The sequence below is a fragment of the Callorhinchus milii genome, unplaced genomic scaffold, assembly GCF_018977255.1.
Source record: "Callorhinchus milii isolate IMCB2004 unplaced genomic scaffold, IMCB_Cmil_1.0 Scaffold5, whole genome shotgun sequence".
Classification (NCBI taxonomy): Eukaryota; Metazoa; Chordata; class Chondrichthyes; order Chimaeriformes; family Callorhinchidae; genus Callorhinchus; species Callorhinchus milii.
The window spans coordinates 49,607,635-49,634,046 of record NW_024704746.1 but is presented as its reverse complement, the minus strand read 5'-3'; the positions used below and the strand labels follow the sequence as shown (position 1 = coordinate 49,634,046).

The following is a 26,412-nucleotide window of genomic DNA, read 5'->3' as shown; positions in this document are numbered from 1 at the left end:
AGTACAGAAGTCAGTGTGATACCAGGCCAGATGTGGCTGAGGATTAAACACTCAGTATATATGCCAGTGTCAGACCAGGCCAGATGTGATCAACCAAACATTCTGCCTCCTATATGGACTCTAGGTGGCAGTGTTTTCAAGTAAATGAGCTTCGCAGATCCACACTGTCAGCAAGTCATTGGTAAATTAAATGATACTCTTCATGATGACAAACAAGTTATAAATGATTGTATTTGCAAGACGTTGTTCGGGCTGGGTGCCTACTGTGTTTGTCAACACAACAAAGACCCCGATGTGGGACATGAACCCACGACTTTCAAACTACAATATTAAATCAGTTGAACTTAGATTGCCCAGACATCATACACAACAACAAAATTACATTTGTATAGCACCTTTCACATCGGGAGGATGTCCCAAGGTGCTGGACAGACAGAGTTACGGAGCTGGGGGTCGGACTGGGGGAGGGTGGAGGGCAGGGGGGGAAAGCAGAGAGATCAAAAGCACGGTCGCAGAGGTAGGAGGGAGCAAGACCATGGAGGGCTTTGAAGGTGAGGATCAGGATCTTGAACTGTATCCTCTATGTGATGGGAAGTCAGTGGAGTTGGGCACGGATGGGGGTGATAGGGTCACGGAGTCTAGGGTGGGAGAGGTCATGGGCTGCAGAGTTCTGGATGATCTGCAGTGTGTGGAGGGAGGAGTTGGGGAGGCTGACAAAGAAATGAGTTTGCGTAGTCGAGCCTCAATGTAATGAAAGCATGTGTGAGGGTTTCGGCGACTGGCGGTTTCAGACAGTGGCGGAGCCGGGCAACGTTGCAGAGGTGGGAGAAGGCAGAGCGGGTGATGACGCAGATGTGCGGTAGAAAGGATAGTTGAGGGTCAAACAAAACACCAAGATTCCAGACTGGTTTAGCAAGGTGGAGTGTGCAACCATGGATTGTGATTCTGTCAGCGCCTGAGGTGAGGAGACCCTGACGGGAGACAATCAGGAGACCCTCGGTCTTGTTAACGTTCAAGCGAAGGAAGTTATCTCTCATCCAGGATTGAATGTCCGACAGACATTCAGACAGGACAGCAATGGCCCTGAATTCAAGGGTGGAGGCAGATAGGTAGAGTTGGGTGTCATCCGCATACATGTGGAAGTTGACTCCATGTCTTCGGATGATGTCACCAAGAGGGAGCATATAGATATTGAAGGGGAGGGGACCAAGGACAGAGCCCTGAGGAACGCTGCACAAGATGGTCCGGGGGCTAGAGGAGAAGCCATTTGTGGAGATGAAGTGCAGGCTGTGTGAGAGGTACGATCTGAACCAGTCAAGGACAGAGCCATGGAGGTTGAGGTGAGAGGAGAGGCGGTAGATGAGAATAGAGTGGTCGATGGTGTCGAAACCAGCAGAGAGGTCAAATAGGACGAGGAGGCAGAGGGAGCCTTGGTCGCAGATGGACAGAATGTCATTTCTCACTTTGACCAGGTCTGTTTGTTACACTGCTCTGGTCAGGCCACACCTAGAATACTGCATTTATTTCTGGGCACTGCAACATAATGGGGAGGCCCACAACCTAGAGGCAGTGCAGAGGAGAGTAACAAGGATGATTCCCAGTGAGAGAGGTATGAATTATGAGCAATAATTAGACAAGCTAAAGCTGTTCAGTCATGATACATGTTTCAGATGGTACCTAATAGAGATGTTAAGTTAATTGAAACATTAAATCCGGAACAATACTTTAAGATGCACCATGAGTGTTGAACTAGAGAACATAGGTTTCAAGTTGTAAAAAGGGTCATTTCAGGCCAGACACCAGGAAGTTTTTCTTTACCCCAATTATTGATGGGAACAGGTTGCCAGGAAGGGTGTTTAGGGCAGAACACTTGGACTTATTTAAAAAACAGCTTGATGTTGTGATGGGAGCAAAGTTGGTTGGATATTCTGTAAGGATCAGATGGGCCAAAGGGTTCACTTCATCTTAACTATTGCAAAAGAGGATGGAGTTTCTCCCGTTTTCTAACCAACAACCCCTGGATAAAATCAGTCATTCACTTCATAGCATTTTGTGGGAGATACTGTGCATTTGAAGTCGCGGCTGTGTTCATCTACAAAATGCAAATTTGCTCCACTTTACACTGTAAGTCCTCCTTCAGCCTTTGAGATGCTTTGAGGTTGTGACAATACACTATTATTTTTATGTTTGTTCATTCTATATGCCTTCTTGCTGGATAGTGGTTTATGAGTGTTGGTATGGGTTCATTAATAATTGCTTATAGAGAGCACCGACCAACCATTTATAATAACACTAATCCTTCCATTTGATACAGCACCTTTCAAGTCGGGAAGATGTCTCAAAACGCTTTACAGCATTTATCTTAAAGTATAGTTGTAAGCAAATGTGACAGCCAATTTGCTTACAGCATTGTGCTAACAACCAACCATGAGGTGAATAACCAATAACAACAACAAAATTACATTTATAGAGCGCCTTTCACGTCGGGAGGACCTCCCAAAGCGCTGAACAGTCGGATGTCGGGGCCCAAGCATGAGGGAGGGGTGGTGTAGGGGTGAGGGAAGGAGGAGGGGTGGGAGGGAGCAAAGGCATGGTCAAAGAGAAGGGTCTTGAGACTGGCCTAGAAGAATGCAAAGGAGGAAGCGAGGTGAAGGGACTGTGGGATGGAATTCCAGAATGTAGGGGCAGAGAGGCTGAAAGCCCAGCCACCAATGGTAGGGTGGGTAGGGCGGGAGACATGGAGCAGGCTGGAGCCTGATGAACGGAGGGAGCGGGCAGGTTGTAGGAAGTCAGCAGGTCAGAGAGGTAGGAGGGGGCAAGGCCATGGATGGCCTTGAAGGTGAGGACGAGAATCTTGAACTCGATCCTTTGGGGAGCCAGTGGAGTCGGGCGAGGGTGGGAGTGATGGGGTCATGGAGCCATGTGCGTGAGAGTACACGAGCTGCAGCTTGTGAAGGGAAGAGTTGGGATGTCGCTTGTGATCTTGACCAGAGGTCTGTACGCAATTAGCTGCCGTGTTTCACCCACAAAATGCAGAGTCACTCCACTTTACAGTATATTCCAAGAAGCCCTTTGAGACATCTCGAAGACGTGATAAGGTGCTATATCAAATACAAGGATTATTATTATTATTGGTTATTCCCACTTATCAACCAATCTTATCCAGAGGTGGTGACCAAGACAGTGGGAGAAACTCCCTTCATTTATCAAATAGTGTTATGGGATCTTTAACTTCCATTTGAACGGCAGATAGGACCTCGGTTTGACGTTCTATTTGAATGACGGCGCCTCCGACAATGTAGCGCTCCACTGGCATTGCTTAGGAGTGTCAGCAAACTTCTCTATAAGTTCAAGCCCCGAGGTGGAACTTGAACTCACAACCTATTGATTCAGAGGCACGGGTGCTGCTGACGAGCTCAGATGTGATCTGAGCTGGCATTCACTGGCAAGCACAATCCAACGGATATTTCTGGACTGCAAAGAGGAGCAGGAGGGCCTGGTTGATCCTCTTCGCCCGGTAGTGGAACAGACAACTGACTGCCCTCTCTCAATGGAAACATATTTAAACATTTGCATATTACTCTTGCTTTTAAAAAATACACCACTCACGTGGGTCACTGCTGTGCGCAATTGACTGCCATGTTTCACCCACAAAATACAGAATCATTCCACTTTACAGTATATTCCGAGAAGCCCTTTGAGACATCTAGAAGATGTGATAAGGTGCTATATCAAATGCAAGGATTATTATTATTATTGGTCATTCACATTTATCAACACTTCCCCCACAGTCGCTCTCAAACTCCTGACCCGGTTAGCAAAATGACAACAGCTCCATAAATAGACAAATAACTGTGTCATAAATGCCAGTGATAAAGTAATTGAGACAAGCGCAGTTAATCACGGGAAAGCATGTGGGAGAAAGGGTCACACAGAGGACAGCAGGTGATTTGCTGCTACGAGAGGTGAGTAAATCAATTATGTTACAATCTGATCTCAAGCGCTTTCCCCCTCTTCATCCCCCCTTTGCCCTTTCCTACCAGTTCCGAGGCATTGCCAAGCTCTTAGTCGACTAGGGAAAGGACGGTACTTCAACTCTCTCCATCTCTCTGAATTAACTGATGACATCTGATAAATCACAAAGTAATGTAGACAAATGAGCTATAAGTAATGATTAGACAAGCTACACCACATCAGTCTTGAGAGAAGGAAACATCACATCAACATTGGAAAACAGGAGCAAAAATCATTTGGGTATAGAGGTAGAGAAGACAAGGACAATTGGTATATGCACAGTTTTGGCCTAAATCTCTTGTACTTAACCTGTAAATGGTTTACAAAAAGCTATTATTCCAGTGAAGCATAGAAGCTCCCAGCAATAGAAGGTGTTATACTACCTGACTTACAATTGTAAAGCACCTTTCATATCGGGAGGACATCCCAAGGTGCTGGACCGGTAGAGTTACGGATCCGAGCTGGTGGTCGGGGTGGGTAGGGTGGAAGGCTGATCTCCCTGCGTCCCCTTGCCTGCCCTCCACCATCCCCCACCCTGATCCCCAGCTCGGGTCCGTAACTCTGTCTGTCCAGCATCTTGGGATGACCTCCCAACGTGAAAGGCGCTATACAAATGTAATGTTTTTGTTGTTCTTATTCTTGCCTTGTTGTGATTCTTGCCTTTGCGTCAGGAAGTTGTGGGTTCAAGCTGCACGTTAGAATAGAGCCAGCAGCCCAGCGGATGATTCTATGATGCCCATGTCCATTTCCACCATTTGGGAAGATTCAGCGCGCTCTTATCAACCGAGGACAAGTTGGGGAGGACACGTTTCCAGGCCTATGGGGAGAGAGCGGGGGAGTGGGATTGATTTGGAGGCTCTTTTCAAAGATCCGGCACAGATACAATGGGCTGAATGGCCTCGTTCTGTGCTGTATAATTCTATGATTCTATGAACCAGGGCCTTAGCAACCAAACCTCAGCTCCTGCCGCTGCAAATAGTGACCAGCGCTTGGGAGTGAGAGGGGAGAGAGAGTGGGGGGGAGGGGGTGATATAGGAGAGTGTGTATGTGTGTGAGAGGTAAGAAACGGGTAGTGAGAGAGAGAGAGACTGTGAGAGAATGATTGAGAGAGGGAGAGCAGAGAGAGTTGGGAGAATGTGATGGGGAGAGTACGAGAGGCGGAGAGAGTGTGAGGTCGGAGGGAGTGAATGTGAGGGAGAGGGGGAGAACAAGAAACAGAGAGGGGGAAATTGAGAGAGGGTGATTGAGAGAGATTTCGAGAGGGGATAGAGAAAGAGTGTGGTGTGAGAAAGAATGAGAAGGAGAGGCAGCGGGGAGAAAGCATTTTCTCTTTCTCTCCCATTCTCTCCACCCTTTCCCAAACTCTCCCCCTTCATCTTTCCCAACTCACTCTCCCCCCTCTATCACTTCGCTCTATCTCCCCCTCTCTCCCCGAATCTCTCTCCCCCAATCTCTTTCCCGTCCTCTCTCTCCCCCCCTCTTTCTCCCCCCCTCTATCACCCCTCTCTCTCCCCCCCCATTCTCTCTCTCTCTCTCTCTCTCTCCCTTCCCGCTCTCCAGCCATCCTTTTCTCTCCTCCGCCCCACCCTGCTCTCTCCCCCCTCTCTCTTTCCATTTCAATGTGATAAGGCTTGATATCAAATGCAAGATTATTTCGATAAAAATCTATCTCTCTGGTGTGATGTCACCATACCTGGAAGCAGGAGTCAACAACTCCTCGTCTAAGCATCGGGTCCTGATCCCTGACTGTTCAGCGCTTTGGTACATCCTCCCGACTTGAAAGGCGGCTTAAAAATGTAATTTAGTTGTTGTTGTTGTTGTTGTGTAAGCAGCACTGTTGTTCCCCCAGTAAAACAGGAAAACTGAAGAGCAAATGATAGCTGGCTGCCCGTCAGCAAATATCTCCCTCACTTCCACCTATTTCACCATCGCAGTCTTCTGCTCACATTGTGGTTATTTTAGTTTGTAGGAGCAAAAGTGCATGCACTTTGGATCCCGAAGTTGGACAGTCTGGCCACAGGGTGATGCACTGGTCAGATTGGATCAAGTCAAAATGCAATTTAAAGTTCTTACAAAATCATCCTTCCAAAATTCCTATTTTAGTATCCTGACATCACAGCATCAAACTGTTTCTTAAATGAGTCCAGGAGGCCTGGCCTCAACCACCCATCCTGGCAACCAATTCCAGTCGTGAATTCCTCTCTGTATAAAGAAATACTCACTGGTGACTGCTCTGAAAAATGGCCTTTGTAACTTTATAACCCGTATCCTCTTTTTCTACTGTCTCGGTGCATCCAGAAGCATTGTTCTGGGACTACTTTCTTAATCCCATATAAAATCTTGTATATATCGATAAAATCCTGTCGAAGATGTCACCTTGCAAGACAAAGAGCCCTAGCTTGTCTAATTGTTGCTCATAGCAATTGAGCCTAATTGTATCTCCACTTAATTAGATTTTGGCAGATCTTGATCCCACTGGCCTGCCCTTTCACCATGCTCCTTAACACTCTTACTATCCCATTATCTGGCAGGAAGGAGAGCTGAGGAGGATCGAATTCAGTAGCAGAAATGGTGTACTGCATTGGTGAGTTGAGAGGGAGGTCGGGCAAGTTGAGGAAGCTAGAACCAGAGACGAGTAGAATCCTGTAGCTCAGTAGTTAGAGCATTTGCCTCGCAAGCGAAAGGGGACCTGCGTTCGATTCCCAGCAGGGCAAAACGTTGGGCAAGTTTCCTTAGTCCACACGCCTCTGGTCACCTAGCAATAAGTAGGAAACCGGTTGTTAGTCATTTGGTGGATCGCTTTTCCAGGGGTAATAATCTCTTGAAATAAATAATAACTAATTTGATCACTCAATCCACGGATGTTTGTGGGACACTGCTGTGCGCAATTGGCTGCCGCTTTTGCCTACAAAATATAATCAATTCACTTTACAGTATATTCTGTGAAGCGCTTTGAGATGTCTTGAAATGTGATAATGCGCTATACCAAATGCAAAGATTATTATTCTTATGAGGAGATGTTGGCAGGAGCCAATGAGGGTGCCTTCTGGCTTGTCAAGGTTGAGCTGAAAAAATTGAGGCTCAGCCAGCCCTGACATGCAGGCGGAGAGAATATCAATGGACCTGGAAAGGTTGAAATGGGAAAGAGGTTTTGGGTGGCACCTGCATACACATAGCTTTAAAACATTTGGACCAGAAAAGGAGTTGGATCTGACTGGAACTCTTAAGTGCTCCGAGATGCCATGTGGCTTTGAGGGGCGCTATATAAATGCAAGTTGTTATTGTTGTTGGGTTTGTTTTCCATTCTTGTAAAGGGAAGACGTAAGGTGAACTTTTCACCTGTTTACCTTTTCACCTTCCCTTATCCTCTCTGTAATAACACTTTACAATATAATTATGCTCTCAACCCAGCTTTTATCTCTTATCAGTTTTCCAACAACATTAACCAGTCATAACCTTTCCTCGTTCACCAACAGGTACTCTTTTCCAATTTGGTCTCTAATGAGTTTATAGATCCTGGATATAATAAGGCAATAAAAATAATTGTAATACAGGTTAAAGCAAAGCTGTAAGACCCCAGTGATGCTCATTGCATCAGCCCATAATGCAACATGTTTTTGTGTCTTGAATTCTCTCCTCTTCAACTGACCCTTATTTTGCAGAGTGTTGACCAGCTGTGGACAGAGGCCCAGTGACTGGGGCCTCTGTGAGCTTTTTGTATGATCAGTCAGGTGCCTGACATGGGCGGAAAGGAAACCCATCACCATATTTTAGGGTATACAAAAAAAAGTCCATGTATGCCTCCTAAACATAGACATTTCTGTGTTTGGAATGTAATACACACTTTCTTTCTGAAGGGATGCATCCTGCTTACCTAATTCCAGAGAGTATTAAGTGCAGGCTTGCGGGTCACCATAACAGCTAAAACTGCATAGCTTCGAACTGAAAGTGCTGTCTGGAAACTGTCCCAATGCTTGTCAAGCTAGGAGCAACTAATCCATTAGGGCTTTGGATTGCAGTGTTAACAGGAGCTGAGTGGAAGAATCTTTTAAAAAGATGTAATATATTGAAAATATACAGTATTTCAAGTTAACAGAACCAGAGTCTTTGGACAGAAGGCTGGTTGAGGAGTTCTTAGGCCAATTGCATGGACCTCTCTTGACAGCTGTTAATCCAGGCTCACTTTAACGGGAAGGGAAGGCCCAATGCCCGGGGAACTCAGGTGGACTGAGCCAGCAAATGGGACCCTGACATCAACAGTCAATATGGTCCAAGTGAGAAATCTCTAACAAGGTCTCCAGTTTACTCCCAAGGGAGTGGGGAAAGACGGAGAGCTGAAAACGTGGACAGGCAACAGTGTTGAATGCTGAAGACAGGTGAAAGTTCTCTACTCATAAGAATAATAATCTTTGCATTTGGTTATCATGAACAACAACAACAAACAACAACTTGGATTTATATAGCGCCCTCCACGCCGGATGACAAGAGCGCTTGAAGTATACCTACTGAGCATTTCCCAGGAGATTGTGATGGAGTCCAACTTTGATTGTTTGATTTGTCCAGGTAACTGTCCCCACAGTTGTAAAGACTCCTGTAAAGACTTCATTCCCTTTCCCAGTTCTTCTGCCTCTGCCGCATCTGCTTTGATGATGCCACCTTTCACACCAGAGCAGCTGAAATGTCCTCCTCTTTCCTCAACCGAGGATTTCCACCCACTGTGGTAGATAGGCCCATTGACCATGTCCGCCCTAATTCATGCACCTCTGCCCTCACCCCATCCCCTTCTTCCCATAACTGTGATAGGCTCCCTCTAGTCTCCACCTTCCACCCCACTAGCCTCAACATCCAACAAATAATTCTCCGCCATTTTAGGCACCTTCAATACTCTTCTCCTCCCCCAGCACCTTCCCATGCCAGCACAGGAGATGCAATACCTGCCCTTTCACCTCCTCCCATACCACTGCCCAGGGTCCCAAATACAGATTTCAAGTGAGACAGTGATTTACGTGTACTACCACCAATGTAGTTTACTGTATTCACTGCTCACGATGTGATCTCCTCTACATTGGGGAGACCAAACGCAGATTAGGTGACGGATTTGCCAAACACATCAGTTCTGTCCGCAACCACAACCCTGAGCTTCCGGTTTCTTGCCACTTCAACTCTCCCTCCCACTCACAATCCGACCTCTCCGACCATGGTCTCCTGTGCTGTTCCAATGAGCCACGGCGCAAGCTCGAGGAACAGCACCTCATTTATCTGCTAGGGACCTTACAGCCCTAAGAGCTCACCTTCCCACTTCCCCTCGTCTGTGACCATTACCACATCATCTTGGTCCCAGACACACCTTTTCTCTCTCAGGTCTGACTCTTTTCTTGCAATCTTCCCCCCACACCCCCTTTGTTCTGCGGTATTAACAAAGGGAAGGAAGGTAATTTAACCAAACAAAAACAAATAAAAAACAGAAACAGAAGTCCCTGGGAACACTCAGCAGGTCAGGCAGTATCTACAGAGAAAGGAAAGTGAGTCAACATTTCGGGTCCACGATCATTCGTGAGAACTTTTTTGTTGCAAATCCCCCTTGTTTTGTATCACTAACACCTCTTTAACCCATCATCCCCTGGTTCTACCCCATTTTCTCCTTTGTCTTTCTAGCCCTGCCTCCACCCCTCTCTGTTAGCCCTTGAAAGCCTCTCCTTCACAACATGCCCCAGTTCTGACAAAAGGTCGTGGACCCAAAAAGTTGACTCACTTTCCTTTCTCCATAGACGCTGCCTGACCTGCTGAGTGTTCGCAGCGATTTCTGTTTTTGTTTTTTATTTGTTTTTGTTTGGTTTAATTACCTTCCTTCCCTTTTCTTTTGCTCCCACATCTTCTAAGCTATTTTGGTATTGCAATTGTTTCATTGGAGGACTAAATATGCTTATTTCTTCACTGGCCTTGTCTGTGAGGAATTAAATTTCTGCTAAGGAAGGAGAAGATAAAAATACTCTATCTAAGACTGAAGTATGTTGAATGTTCAATTAAAGTGATAGTTACTATAACTATAATCTTTATTATCCAAATGTATGGATATCACTGAACTTTGTGAGATGGCAATGCGAGAATATTGGGTGTGTTATATTTTATGGCACTGCATCGTTGTTTCACCTTTCCTTTCCCTCAGCACACCAGGTATCCATTCAGTGAAAGGTGAGTAATGGTAAACTCACTCTGGAAAGCCATGCTTTCAAATGGCAGATTCAATACTCTCTGGGTTTTAAAAAGAATAATAATCCTTGCATTTGATGTTGCACCATATCGAGACATCTCAAAGCTCTTTACAGAGTTTACTGTCTAATGTATTAGCAGGCGAATGTGACAGCCACTCTGTGCAAAGTGTGTGCCTCATTGGTGGAGGTGCCGTTCTTCAGACAAGGTCATGCCAAGGTCCCATATGCATGTTTAAATGGACATTAAAGATCCCATGCCAACAAGAACAACTTGAATTTATATACCACAATATCACGATTCAAAAAGAGAAGAGAGTTTCTCCCAGTGTACTGGCCAACAATTCTCCAAATGTAATTGGTCATTCACTTCATGGCTGTTTGTAGGACATTATTGTGTGTAGATTGAATTGGCTGCATTGTTCACCGACAAAATACACAGTCACTACATTTTACAGTATACCCCATACATTTTATGTGTAGGTCAGGGGTTAGAGCACTCATCTCGCAAGCAAGAGACCCGAGTTCAATTCCCAGCAGGACAAAACGTTAAGCAAGTTTCCTTAGTCCACATGCCTCTGTTCACTTAGCAATAAGTAGGAACCCAATTGTTAGTCGACTGGTGGATTGCTTTCCGGGGGTAATAATTCCTTCCAAAAAAAGATAATAATAATAAATTAGTCACTTAATCCACGACTGTTTGTGGGACACTGCTATGCGCAATTGGATGCCACGTTTCGCCTACAAAATATAAAGTCAATTCACTTTATAGTATATTCTGTGAAGCTTTTGGAGAGGTCTCAAAGACATGATAAGGTGCTATATCAAAAATAAGGATTATTATTTATTATTATCTTGTGAAGTACTTTGAGACATCTTGATGATGTAATAATAATTATAATCCTTGCATTTGATATAGTGCTTTTAGACCTCTCAAAGCGCTCCACTCCTTGAACTCCACAGTCATTTCTCCCCCATAGCTCCAAATCCCCTCTATACCACTCTCTCCTCCATCTACCCCCCCCACCAAGTCTGTCTCCCCTTGTTTGAAGCCTTGCCTCCTGATTACACTTTTCACTGTCTCCCCCCTCCCAACCAATGCAGTGGTAGGGTGGCCCTCATTTCCCAAGCTTCCCTTGATCTACTCCCTTTTCCTCTGGCTGTTTCAACTCCTTTGAGCACCTCACCCTCTACTTTACTATCCCTCCCTCTCTCCCTCAAAATTCTCCTAGTTTACTGCCCCCCCAAACCTCCTGCTCCTTCCTCACTGATATCTCCTCTCTCCTCTCATCCCTATCCCTCTGCACTGAACACCTGCGCATAATAAGTGATTTCAACCTCCACCTTAACTCCCCTTGTACCACCTCCTTGGAATTAACTGCCCTCCTCTCCTCACTAAACCTCACCCTCCACATCAATTCGCCAACCCACAACCGTGGCCCCTCCCTTGACCTCGTCATCACACATGGCCTTGACATTTCCAACCTGTCCATCTCGGATCAACCTGTCCACCTCGGATCATTTCCTTATCTTCCTCTACTCCCGCATCTCCCTCCCCTCTTCCAAGCCCTCCACCATTTTTGTCCCCCCCTGGATAAAGCTTCCCCCTGAGTCCCTCACAAATACCGTCCTCTGGCCCTCCACCCGCAGTGAACCTGATGCAGCCATCAAACTGTTGAATGACCGTCTCTCCACATACTTCCCCTGGTACAACAGTCATCTCCACTCATTCACATAACCAAACCCAGATGCTCAAACGTAGATGGCAGAAATACACAGACTCTGTATTTTCTAGGCGAAGGTAACACTTTTTTAACTCAGGGATCTAAGCTTTGAAATTAGCCTCAACTAGTGAGCTGAAAGTCCATTTGTGGCTAAGTTTACCACACTCTTTATTACTATAACTCTCATACTGGCACAATTGTCAAACCTTTTCATATCCATCTGTATTTTTATTGCACTATTTTATGCCTCAGCCTAGCTTTAAATCAAACAAGATAAAAACGAAGAAGGCCATTCGGCTCATTTGATGTCATCCTTCCTGAATGCTCACCCTACTGTCCTTCATTGCAGTATTGGTCTGTTCGTTGAATTGGTTCTCTACACTGACCTCTCCCATGGTTCATGGTGACCTCTTCCAGCTGTTGAAGTGCCTTTCTGCAAATAAATCCTTCCTGTCTCTCCTAAGCACTCCGAGATGCTTCCCCTCATGTGAAGGGCACTATATAAATGTTGTTATTGTAAACTAGCTCTTCACAAACCTAAGTTTATGCCTTCAATACCCGCTGACCCAAGATTACCTCAAGTATTGTTGTGTTTTTATTTTCTAAAACTTAGGTCTTTATAAACTTCTGAATGAAAGATTTGGTTTCAAAGCTACAGAGGTTTAGCAGATGTTTACAGTTTAGAACAAGTCCACTCAGCCCATTGTGTCTGTGGCGGTTCATTGAAAGAGGAATCGACTCATTGACCTCCTTCCACCCCATGCTTCTGAAAATTGTGTCTTTTCAGAAATCAATCTCGTTTCCACTTGAAAGCTCATATAGATCCAATATCAGTTTAAAGTTTCATCCGAAGTACAGCACCCTGATATTGCAGCTTTCCGACAGCCCTGTATTGAAATATCTGCAGGAGCTCAGAGTCCCGACACAGGGGGCTTGAACCCACAACCTTCTGACTTGGAGACAAGAGTGCTTCTGAGAAAACCAATCTTTACTCAGATCAGCAGAACCTGGTCGGAACGATTGCCAGTGGAAGTCTTGCATTCCTGCTAATCTAATCAGTTTCTATAATTAGACTTCAATCATTTTGGCGATTGGTAGTAGGGTGTATTCAGACATTTCTCACACTCGCTCGGTGAATGAGGTCAACTGAAGTTCACAGGAAGAGATCATAGTGAAACCCACTGTTTACACAGGTATCTCTTTAACTTTAAGGTATCTCTTCATACTTGGGACTGGAGTATGTGTAACGAGCTGGCACTGAAGTGATAACTGTCCCACCCAACCCCGTCAGCAGTCAAGATATTTTGCTTTGGTTAAATGATCATATCCTCGCATTATATGGCCCATTTCTTGATAACATGATCAAAACAGCACTCTGGCCTCCATCAACAATGCACACCCATGAAAGAAATCGATGTTGGTTACTGCTCATCATACACAATTAGTTAGTTCAGTGCTTTCATTTAAATAGTTAGAAGGACTTTAGCTCCAGGCTGACTCTGATGCAATGACAAAGAGGTGAGACAATATTTGAGGTGCCATAAAAGATGTCCTGTGACTAATTCCAAGATTTCATTGGGCAATTTTCCTCATTCAAACTAAAAATAAGTTCATATTAATTGATAACTAATCTCATCGTTTGTGTGGTGTTGGCACAGATTCAGTACCTTGTTTAGCCACAGAGCACACATTAAACTTTGAAATAACTCATTGATACAGTAATCAGAAAAGTTTCTGTGTGATGAGATACCGCAGCAAATGAACGTGTTATAATGGTTAGACCTCTCTGTGATAATCATAGACTCATAGAATCGTACAACACAAAAAGAGGCCATTCGGCCCATCGGCTCTTTGAATAGAGCAATTAATGTCAGTCCCACTCCCCAGCCCTTTCCCCATAACCCTGCAAACCCGTCCTCCTCAAATACCCGTCCACTGCGTTTTTAAAAGTAGTTATCGAATCGGCCTCCACCACCCTTTCAGGCAATGTGTTCCAGATTTGAACAACTCGCTGTGTGAAAAAATTTCTTCTCGCCTCCCCTCTGCTTCTTTTAGAGACTATTTTGAATCTGTGACCTCGAGTCACCAACACACCCACCAGTGGAAACAGTTTTTCCCTTTCTATCAAATCCCCTCATGATTTTGAAACCTCTATTAGGTCTCCTCGTAACCTTCTCTGCTCCAATGAGAATAATCCCAGCCTCTCTCGCCTTTCCTCATAATCAAGGTCTTTCATTCCTGGTACGATCCTTGTAAATCTCCTCTGCACCCTTTCTAATGCCTTAACATCCTTCCTATAGTGTGGTGCCCAGAACTGGGCACAGTATTCTAACTGAGGCCTAACCAGTGTTTTATATAGGTTAATCATAACCTCCTGACTCTTGTTCTCTATTCCCCTATTTATAAAGCCTAGTATCCCATATGCCCTTTTTACAGCCTTATCTACCTGTCCTGCCACCTTCAAGGATTAATTTACTGGCACCCCCAGGTCTCTCTGTTCTTTTACCCCCCTTTAAGATTGTATTTCCAGCCTATATTGCCTCCCCTCATTCTTTCTACCAAAATGCATTACCTCGCATTTCTCCACATTGAAATATCTAATAAATGACTTGTGCATTGCTGCCAACTTCCTTCATCAGATATTCCTGATGGCTATTCGTACCACCCTGTGAACTAACCTTCTCCTGTTCACCCTTCTCATTGTACTTCTTATTCAGTGGTCAACTCCACTTGAACATTAAGGTGGAAGTGTCAGACTCGTTCAATCGGTCACATTCTCACATCTGCGTCTGAAGAGGCTTCAAGCCCTTAGCCAGGACTTTGAACTTCTGTAGTCTAAGCTGGCATTCCACTGCAATGTTAGGGAAGTGCTCCATTGACAGGAGTGCTGTTCTTTCAACAACATGTTAAGCCAGTCTGTTCAAGAAGAAAGTTAAAGGTGGTTTCCATCTGCCTATTCAGGTGATTAAAGATCGGAAAAGAGAAGGGAGTTTCTTACCATGTCCTGGCCAACAAAACCTCAGATAAAACTGATCATTGACTTCATGTGCGTTGGTGGGACATTGCTGTGTACAAATTAGCTGCTGTGATCGCCTACAAAATACACAGTCAATAGACTTTCCAATATATTTAGATATCCACCTGACCTGTAAGGCATTATATCAAATGTAATAATGTATGTGTCTCTCTCCATAAAGGATCAGACCAATTCATCTGAAGTGAATCTGAAGTTATGAACCTGATTTCATCTCTCCACCATGCAGCACAAATTGCTTCTTCTCCTGCCTCAAGTTTGAGGGCAGCGAATAGCTTGTCACACAGAGAAATGCTGCTCGTGGTTCTAATTGATATCAGTCACCAATTTAGATAAGTGTTTGAAACAGGTTCATTCCAAAGCCAATTCTTGAGTTTATCAATAATTTATTGGTATTTTCATACTGCAAGATAAGAACACTCAAACAAGCTACAAATAGGGAAGGCACCTGCAATCAAGGCAGAATTCAAACAGGATGACGCAGAATTTAAACAGAGGTACCAATAAATCTTCAATAACAATCCTTACGTTTTACATAGCACCTTATCACATCGTCAAAATGTCTCAAAGCGCTTCACAGAAATTTACTGTGTAATTTGTTGGCAAACACAATTTGCACAAGGCAAGGGCCCATAAATAGCCATGATGTGAATGACCAATTTTTTGTGGGGGCTTGTTGACTATGAGACCAAGAGGTTCTTTTCTCAAGTAACCTCACTGAACATCACACAGCCACAGCCGAGATCTCAGTTTAATGTCTCATTTAAAGGACAGAACCTTACAGTGTATCACTCCCCCACCACTGCAATTGGAGTTTCAACCTGGACTATGAGTTCAAAATCACAAGATAGTGTTTGAACCAACATCCTTGAAAGTGCTGAGAATTGAGCCGGGCTAAGAAGATCTAAGGGACTTTAAGAGGAATTTTTTCACACTCTGGTGGTGTAGATGAAGCAAATGGCACCGATGTATTTAAAAGGAAACTTGATGTTTACATGAGGGAGAAGGGAACAGAGGGTTATAAGAGAGGGGAACAGGAGGAATACAAAACACCAGCACGGACTAGATGGACTACTTGAGTCCTGTAGCTCAGTGGTTAGAGCACTCGCTTTGCAAGTGAGAGACCTGAGTTCAATCCCAGGCAGAGGGCGAAACCTTAGGCAAGTTTCCTTACTCCACACAGAGCCTAATAATAATCCCTCCAAAAACCAAAAACAATAATAAATTGGTCATTTTCAATCTACGACTGTTTGTGGGACATTGCTGTGCGCAATTGGCTGCCGCGTTCGCCCACAAATATACAGTCAATTCACTTTACAGTGTGTTCTGTGAAGCGCTTTGGGACGTCCTCCCGACGTGAAAAGCGCTATACCAAATGCAAGGATTATTATTATTATTATTAAGTCTGTTTCATAAAGCTATGCAAACACTCCATTCCCTCCTCCTCCCTCCTCTCACACCAACACGGAAAAAGACCAGCTGAAAGTTGGGCAAAGATACCATAAAGCCATAGGTGAGAACCTTTGATCAACTTGATGTCAATTATTAACCTGTTTTTAAAAAATATGGCAAATTGAAGCCAATTGTTGTTAATGTGTGAACACAAGAGGAAACGTTTGTGTTTAGGTTTGCTGAGCACAGTGTAATGCCAGTCTCAGCCCACAACCTGGAAAAGACATGGATATGGATTATTGTAGAGTGTTTAGGCTACTATCATTGTATACATCTTTTCCAGAGACCAGGTGTCAGCTATCATGGCTCATATGGAAGAAATCTTGTCTTCAGAAGGTTGTGTGTGGAAGCCCCATGTTGGGATTTCATAGAGCGGGCTGACACTCCAGTGTAGTGCTGAAGGAAATGCTGCATTGTCGGAGGTGAGACATTAAACTAAGTCCTGTCTGTTCAGATGGATGTTAAAGGTTGTATAGCACTTTTGGAAAAGAGAAGGGAAATTTCTCCTGGCCAATGATCTCCCAAATAAAATTGGTCATTCACTTCATCGCTGTGTGCAAAGTTTTCCTCACTATCTTCTGTTTTAACTCATCCCTCTGATGATTAGGAAAAAAGCAGTTCCAGATCAGCTATAAAGAGCACTTAAATTAACAACAGAAAAAGAGCAGGGGCCAAAGAAATCATTGAGATATGTCAACCACAGGGGGCCTGATGGTTGACAGGTGCATAAAGGAAAGGTAGAGTCATTGTGTCTGACAATTGGAAACTGTCACTGTACTTAATATCCAATCCAGACACAAGGTCTACACATGTATTATACCTACACATGGAAATATTCCTGTGTGTGGAATAGAATGCGCACTTTTTCCCCTGGAGGAATACAATACTCCTTGCATTTGGTAAGGATTATTGCTCCTTATCACTTCGGAAGAACATCTCAAACCGCTTTACAGGAATTACTATGAACTGGAGTGACTATTTGTAGGCAAACACTGCAGCACAATTGCACACAGCAATATTCCACAGACAGTCACAACATGAATCACCAATTTTATAGCTGTTTATTTGCCAGGACACTGGGAGAAACCTCCTTCTTTTTTTGAATAGTGGCATGGGATCTGTAACGTTCATTCAAACAGGCAGACAGCACCTCAGTTTAAAGTCTCATGAAAGATGGCACCTCGGACACACCAGCCCTGCATTGGAATGTCATCTTAAATAATGTGAGTTCAATACCTGACATGGGACTTGGAACACTCAATATTCTGACCTTCAGAGGTGAGAGTGCTACTACTGAGCCAAGCTGACACAATGCTTATGGTTTCTAGAGAATATTTGATATAGATTGGTGGCAACTCCCCAAGGCTTGCAGACCTCTGAATGAGTGCTAGAATGTAACCAATTAACCTTATAGTTTGCCCTGAACAACACTGCCTGGCAAGCTTCCTGTTGTTTTCCCAACCAGTGGAGTCCTGTAGCTCAGTGGTTAGATCACTCGCCTTGCAAGCGAGACACTTTGGTTCAATTCCAGGCAGGGTGGAACCTTGGGCAAGTTTCCTTACTCCACACACCTAATAATAATCCCTCCAAAACAATAATAAATTGGTTATTTTCAATCCACAACTTTTTGTGGGACATTGCTGTGCTCAATTAGCTGCCGCGTTTGCCCACAAATATACGGTCAAGTCACTTTACAGCATATTCTGTGAAGCGCTTTGAAACGTCTAGAAGACGTGAAAAGTGCTATATCAAATACAAGGATTATTTTATTAATATTATAGCACATATAGAAATCATGTTTATTTATTTGTGGATCAACACTTCAACATGAGATGTATACACAAAAGCATTTACAGGAGTAGAAAAGTCTGTAGAACCACTATTACGACATGATTGTGCCAGGCAGATTTGCTATTGAAGCAGACTGGACTGAAGATTTTTATTATATACAGAATATCCTTCGTCAAATACCCAGGTTAGAATCCAAGTTAGTCAAGAAAATACAACCAATAGTACATACAAATGCTATTCCTGAAGCTCTGCTCTTTTCGGTTGGCAAGGCCTAACCTCCTGTGGAATAAAGGAAGTGAAACATGCTCACTCTCTGGTGACAATCAGGAGCTCAGAACAACAGATCAAACAAACTGCTTTGAAGGTTGTGTGAAAATCGGATTCCGATGGCAACCAAGTGAGCTGCATAGAGAAATCAATCCAGTTCACAGTATCGCATGGTTTGAGCTTGACAGGGCTGAAGTTCAACAAAGTACAAAGGCAGCAATGGTTTTGAATGTTACTTTCAGTGTTGAGAAGCCTGTTGTTGCTGATCTCAGCTCACAGCCACACCTTGACAAACCACAAATTCACTAAATACAGAACGCAACAAGATGTGAAGGGCACTGTACCCAGTAGACATACAAGGTTCAGATCAGAACATGTTGCAATCTTGTTTAACTTGGATTGGCTCTCTTCAGTGTCAGACAAGCTAAGTCCCAGTTTGACCTAGTAGAAAAGGGTAGGTGACATGATGGTGTCCACAGAAGATAAGGCTGGAGCCTAGTCATGGCAAATGGAGGCATTGGTGGCAAAGCCAAGTATGGTGTCAGAACAGATTTCAAAGATTCTGGGGCCAGTGGGAGACCTCCAGAAAGGAGAGGGCTGACCAGTGGCTTCTTTGCTGTGATACTTGAAGCCTAAAGAGTGAGAAGAAAATCCATTTGAATTTAAAATCAACTTTGGTTGAAAGAAAATACACAAAAAATTAGTGGCTCTGCATGGTGGACACTACATTTTCTGCAAAAAACATTCCTACAAAAATTGCTGACAAGAACATGCTGGTCACGTCAATTGATGGCAGTGCAGATTCGTAATGCAGTGGACCTCTATTTGCATATGCAACTGGCATGTGTACTAATGGTATTTGTGGGTCATCAGGTTACTGACGTCACATCCAACTTAGCACATTGATCGCACACAAGCATCAACATCAGCAATGACCTGATGAACTGGTCAGCCAAGCGTTTGTGTGGGACCTTTCAAAATACTTTAGAGTAAAGTGTAATGACTATTTTCATGGAAAATGCCTTCAAATATATAAATACTACAGCGAGATGTGCAGCAAGAGTTGCTCAAAAAACCTGAACATGTGAATTTCTCAAGCATAAACTGGGCATCTCCTCAGAAGATCATAAATTGATGACTATCATTGATCTGTGCAACCCAGTGCAACCTACCTCAACAGGAAATCAGGATGGTTCAGGCTAACTAATATGATACAATTCATTTTCTAACCCTTATTATGGGGAATATCATAGGTCCAGAGACATTGATGCTGCAGACATACTGGTGTACTTTTAGAGTATTAAAATGAGCAATTTGTTTGTGCTGCTTTTGAAAGTTTTGAGTCAATTAAAGGTGCACAATTCTAAAGGTAGAGTTATCAAACACTCGCCAGCAATGTGCATACCAGTGTTTTATCTGTCAGACAGGCAAGGGCTAGATGAGCTAAAATTTCCTGCATTGACCAGAATGACAGAAAGCCGAGGAATCCTTGGCTTCTGCTAACTCCAGCTCCGACCTCAGCCTTTCTGGCCTTTTCCTCAAACTGGCACCAGATTTGATCCTCAGTTTTCCTTTCTCAATCGTGTACATTCCTACGCAATTGCAGTCTAAGCTAATGCCTTAGTCATCTCGGATTCCCAATACATAGCTCCATCTTGGTAACCTGTTCCAGCTATTGATTACCCTCTGGGTAAAGAAAACTTCCTATTATGTCCCCTGATATCTCCCTTTGCTCTTGTAAACTTATGCTCTCTTATTTTACTGCCTTGGTGCATTCTAAACTACTTTTCGTTTTCATTTACGTTTTCAATCCCATTTAAAAATTTACAGTTTCATTAGGTCTCCTCGGAGTCATCTGCTGTCAGTTATCAAATTGTTGAATTGTTGTTCATGGCTCATTCCAACACTGGGGATCATCCTCATTGTTCTCCTCTGTACTGCCTCTAGGGTCTGCGCAGTAATCAAAACTGAATTCCATTCTATTCAGGTAGATGGAAGCCGACCAGTGCACTATACAGCCTAGTAACCTGGAAGGGTATGGGGGGGAGAAAGGGTAGGTAAATGGGGCTGAAATTTCGGAAAGCTAGCGGCAACAATGAGCTGAAATGACTTTTGCTGTAAAATTCAGTGCTTGCAAGAGAATCCAAACCAAAGAGTTCTAGAGATATGCCACTGTATCGTGGAAATTTCAGTGCTTGAAAATTGAATATGCACTTACTGCCTGGAGGGGTGCACCTCAATTATCCAATTCCCGAGTTATTAAGCAGAGTTGTGAGAGACGAGGCTTGGGAACCCTTGAATGGTAACTGCTAGAGATTAATTAGCTAAAACCACATTGCATGATATTGAGAGCATTGATGTTGGAGAGCAACCCCTCCTCCACCAAGAAACAACTCCAGACAAGCTCACAAAGAGGAAACAAGAAGAACCTGCATTTGGACCAGCATATTAACTCTTAAAAAAACTCACCATCAATTCCGATTTGGGAGCAGGGACCACATCCACTTCAGTCAGATGTTGCAAACCACCAAAATTTCCCAGCTTTTCATATTTTCTCCATTTTGCACGACGATTTTGGAACCAAATCTGTTGGGATAGAGCAGTACGATTCTGAGAAATCAGTAAGCTGCTGTTGGAAACTATCCAACACAAAAACCCTTCTCTTCAACTCCCTCAGATTCTCTTATAAAATCAAATCTGAGGTGAGAAGAACATGCAGAAATGAATTGTGACCAATAAGAGATGGCTTCAAGCAAATTAAATTAGCTCTCACTGATTGCTCAATCTTTATAACAATCCTTGCATTTATAGCATCTTATAACATCATTGAGATGACTCAAAGTGATTCACAGGATACGTGAAGTGCATTGACATTTTTGGGGGCGAAACACCAATTTGTGGCACAGCACTGTCCCACAACCAGCCATGGACTGAGTGACCAATTTTATTATTAAAACCAATTAAAATTCCTTCTCTTTTTAAATAGTGCCTTGGGATCTTCAATATTTGACTGAACAGGCAGGTGGGACCTCGGTTTAACTTCTCATCCAACAATGCAACATCCTCCGGCACTGCATTAGAATGTTATCCTGCAAATATTATCTTGGAATGTTATCTGGACTTGTAAATCCAAGTCCAGATGTGCAGCTTGAATCCATTCAGAGATGAGTTATACCACTGAGCCAGGCTGACACTTTAACTTAGGGATGGCAAACTTGTGGCCCATGGGCCATATTACGCATGTGTAGGATAGTCTTGCAAACCATCCAACAACAAAAAATAACATTTGTATAGCACCTTTCATGTAAAATTGATATACCCATGTACAAAAGAGACCAACTGGGTGGTGTGACCAGCAATCAAACCCCTCTCTCCTGAAGAGAGATGGAGATGGAATAAGGTACAAGCTCAGTGGAGACTTATTACCTGAACTCTCGTCTCATGGAGGCCAATTTTTGCTGCAAGCTGATCCCGTGTGTTTATGTCTGGGTAGTGAGTGATGTGGAAGATCTTCTCCAGCTCATACAACTGCTCAGCTGTAAATGTTGTTCGCATTCTTCTCTTGGATTTCCTGTCATCTGAGGGAAAATAAGTAAAACTATTTGCATTTGATGCAATGCCTTCCCATCATTAAAACATCACAATGCTTCACAGGACTTGAAGTGTAGTGACTTTGTAGCCAGGCTAAGTCTGAAACTCTCCAACATTACAATGCAAGCCCAAACGTTTCAGAACAGAAGTTCATTTGAACTTGCGTGGTGCAAGAGATCGCCATTCTAGTACTAAGAAGTGACAGCCTGGTTGTTTTGGTAACTCACCTCAGAGTCAGGTTGTGGTTTCATGTCAGGACTGGACTCAGACTCGACTGACACTCCAGTGTTGGAGTTGCAATGTATTGTTGGAAGCATCCTTTAGAAGTTAAGAGGTGGGCATTAAAGATCCTGTGCACAACTCACTTCTCGTGGTAGCCTGGCTAAGAACCCCTTGATTAAAAAGCCATACATTTCAAGCCACAAAATTGCATAGAAAGTCCCTGTGAAGCTCGAGATGCCAGATATGAAAAAGGGACAAAATTAAATACAAGCATACAATATAGCAATACTGCCGTTACTGGAGTTACAGGGTTGGATTACGATGTCAATTTCATGTATGGATACTTCACATCTGTATGTGGAATGGACTAGGTCAAGAATAATCAGACCCAGATTGTGAAAAAAGCATTTCATATAACCTCATCCTTTAATTGCAAGCACCATAATATTATGGCATTCTTGCTTGCATTTACTTGGTATTCCATGTAGGCAAATGAGCAAGTATGTGCACAACAATGCTCCACAAACTGAACAACCAGATTTATTTGCAGGATTGTTGGTTGGGACCATAAGAAACTCTGCAAGTAGTGCCGTGGAATCACGAAAGTCCAAAGGATGGGCAAACAAGATCTCAGTTTAACCTCTCATCTAAGGATGGAACCTTTGACAGTGCAGTGCTCCCCCAGTTCAAAGTCTTGACATGGAGCTCAAACGCCAGTGTTGAAGACTTCACATGACATGACACTGCACTCACCACTTAAGGAGGTCTCTGTCAAGTTATATTCCTTCAACCCTTCCTGACAGTCTTGGTCGTCACTTATGTTTTCCTCATCTTGGTTTTGCAAAGTACTGAAGCTTCTCCTTTGAAGATTCATTCCAGGATTGCCAGGGGGTGGTGGTGATGGCTTCGTTGTAGTTTTTAAAGCTTCCCTTAGTCGCTCCTGGGCTGATTTGCAGTGGTGATCTGAAATAATAATCCTTGCATTTGATATTTGGCTATTCACATTGAGGGGATATTTAGCGCTTCTGGAGGAATTTTACTGTGGAGTGGCTGAAAGTAAACACCCATGCATGCTAATTTTATCTGGTTATTGTTTGCCAGGACACCAGGAAAGAGACTCCCTTCTCTTTTCCAATAATATCACAGGGATGTTCAACATCCACCTGAACAATCACACACAGGAAACCGAGTAATAATAATAATAATCCTTGCATTTGATATAGCGCTTTTCACGTCTTCTCGATATCTCAAAGCGCTTCACAGAATAGACTGTAAAGTGAATTGACTGTATATTTGTGGGAGAAACGCGGCACCAAAGTCGAGGATTGCAAATCACCAATTTATTATTGTTTTGTTTTGGAGGGATTATTATTAGGCGTGTGGAGTAAGGAAACTTGCCCAAGGTTTCGCCCTGCCTGGTGTCTCGCTTGCAAGGCGAGTGCTCTAACCACTGAGCTACAGCACTTCTGAGATGAATGATCTGCATTTTGTTTGAATGAAAAATTGATACAGGATATCAGGGTCATGTCAAGTTGGAAATTGAAATAATTTCAAACACTTGCAATGTATAATGGATGTTTCAGCAGAGATATGCCTAAGAGTATTATAATAACACTGCAGTTATCTAAAATTAGACAGTGCATTTCACACAATTTTAAATTCTGAGCTCCGATAAGACGAGTAATGAAGATCAAGCTTGTGGAAACTATGAATCATACTTGACATTGTGGGATGAATCAGCTAACAGATTTTAGATACATTTTGAAGAAACATTGCAAACCAATATGAACTTCAAAACAGGTCATATTCTGATCACTTCAAAGGGCCTCAGGATGTTGGACACTGTGCAACAACAAATTGCACCGCACGAGAATGAATTAAAGACAGAATTTACCGAAAAGGGCACCGATTGCGTTTAAAGGTGAATGTAACCGTCAATTTGCACTCAGAATGACCCACAATTGGTCATCAAATGACCAATCAATTTTTATTTGGTGGTGTATCGTTTGCCAAGATAAACTCCCTTCTCTTTCTAAAGAGTGCCATGGGATAGTTAACGTTCACTTAAACAGGCAAACACAAGGCGACCTTGGTTTAACATCGTATCTGAAGAACAGTACGTCTAACTGTGAGCACAGCATTGAAATATTAGCCTAGAGTGAATTTAAAATCATGAAGTAAGGTTTGAACCAACAGCCTGCTGACTCAGATGAGTGCTACCAGCTGAGTCAAGCCAACACCAGAAAGCATTACAAAGTAAGTATTTTGAAGTGGATTTCACAAACATGACCAATTTGTGGTCTGCTGACTACTGCCATCTCACATATAACCTTTGGGACTCACCTGGTGAGCTGCAGGAACACAGCTCCTTTTGTTGTAGATGGGCCATTACCTCATTGCGGCACCCACTTTTCCTGGTCCAGTCCCAAGCTTCATGACAAGGTTTCCGCAGAATTTCTTCCACCGAGTAAGGCAGCAGGGGCTTGGTTGCACCCTTGAGAGCTTCAGTGCTGCTCATTTTCATGAGATAATCTCAAAGAACAAATGCCAAACCCTTTCAACTCTCATTAATTTTAGTTTTCTAGCAAGTTTTTGCTTTGATTCTGGATGGCCTAACTGATTTGCAACAGCTTTCGTTCCCGTAGCCTTTCTCCCAGCAGCTGTTAAAAACTGTTTTACCTGAACTAAATGATATTTGCTGATCCTGCACAATCCTTATGGCTCACTAGCCAATGAATGAACATTTGTGTGGCTTATCACACTTTATCAGTAATGAGCCTGGGATGGCTTACACTATAACCAGTGCTCAATAAAAGGTGATAACATACACCCTATGATGTAGATTAGTTTGCAGCTTCTCTTGCAATTGCCTGTTTGAAGCGGAATTGTACTTCGCACTTCTCGTTAAAGTGATTAGGCACTTTGATATTGCAAATATTGTTATATTTATTCATCCAGAAAGAAGCATGATCTTGGCACCAGGTTTAAAAGCAGCATTGATATTAAATTGGGTGCAGTTGTCCACTTGCTAGTGCTGCTCTGGAACTCTGTCCCTCTGTCTCGACCCCTCCCTTGCTACCTTCAACACCCACCTCAAGACCCTCCTCTTCGACCGTGTTTTCGATCTCCTTGCTTCCCCCCTTGCCCTCCCCCACCCCAACCCTCAGCTCAGGTCTGTCCAGTAATTGGGACGTCCTCCCGACGTGAAAGGTGATATAAAAAAAATATTTTGTTGTTGTTGTTATTGTGCTCTAATTTCAGGTAATCCTTGCATCTGATAAGTCTTGCACATAAGAAGGATGTTTCCAAGTGCTTTATAGGCCAATCTGACAAAAGGGAATTCAAACAATCTCATCCCTTGCTCCCCATTTGAAATCATTATTTAAACCTTTCAGTCTGCCAAGATGCATACAGAATTGTGAGACTTAATGTAACAGATTTACACTCCTCACCTAAAATAAAGTGACAATAGTGATAAAGTGATAATACTCTGAGTCAAACTGACCCAAATCCAAATTGTCAAGAAAAGAATGAATACCTCCTAAGAGTGTGTCTCAGCTGATCTGCAGAATGTATTCTGCCTTTAGTCTCCTTGAGAGCCTAATTGGATTAAAGACAGCAAACACAGCACCAGGAATTTAACATCACATTGACCAGCATTTAAACAATTATCTCTCCATCGCCTGTGTTTAAACATCTAAATAGGACTTATACAGAGAATTGTGTGCAAATAGAGGTAATCAGCTAATCAGACATTCTTTGAAGAGAATGTTCTTTCAACCTGAAACTTCAGGGAAATCCAGGCAAAGCCAAAAACCTTTGATGTTTAAAAATCTTCAATTTGACGAGGCTCTTTTCCTCTTCCTTCGGCTGAACATCTCAACAAGAGGAGAAATTTCTGATGTAAATGCAGTGCACGAGGACAATTAGATAATCATATTTGATATTATAACCTTTCACATGGTGAGGAACTCTTGAAACACTTCACAAATACATTATAAAGGATGGTGATTATTTGTAGGCAGCCAACAATGTCTCTGAACCACCATGAAGAGAACGTCCAATTTTATCTGGAGGATTGTTAGCAAAGAGAAGTTCTTTTCTTTGT

The 26,412-nt window shown here is 43.2% G+C and overlaps 1 protein-coding gene across 1 annotated transcript; it reads right to left on the bottom strand.

Moving 5' to 3' along the window:
- Nucleotides 1-18,495: 18,495 nt before the first annotated feature.
- Nucleotides 18,496-24,848, bottom strand: LOC103181849 (visual system homeobox 1). The gene is made up of 6 exons (XM_042335429.1): nucleotides 24,648-24,848; nucleotides 23,058-23,267; nucleotides 21,918-22,069; nucleotides 20,961-21,077; nucleotides 19,094-19,123; nucleotides 18,496-18,537 (listed from the first exon to the last, which is right to left on the bottom strand). The coding sequence occupies exons 1-6, from the start codon at nucleotides 24,826-24,828 to the stop codon at nucleotides 18,496-18,498; spliced, it is 732 nt and encodes a 243-aa protein (XP_042191363.1). The 5' UTR covers nucleotides 24,829-24,848.
- Between the last annotated feature and the right edge of the window lie 1,564 nt (nucleotides 24,849-26,412).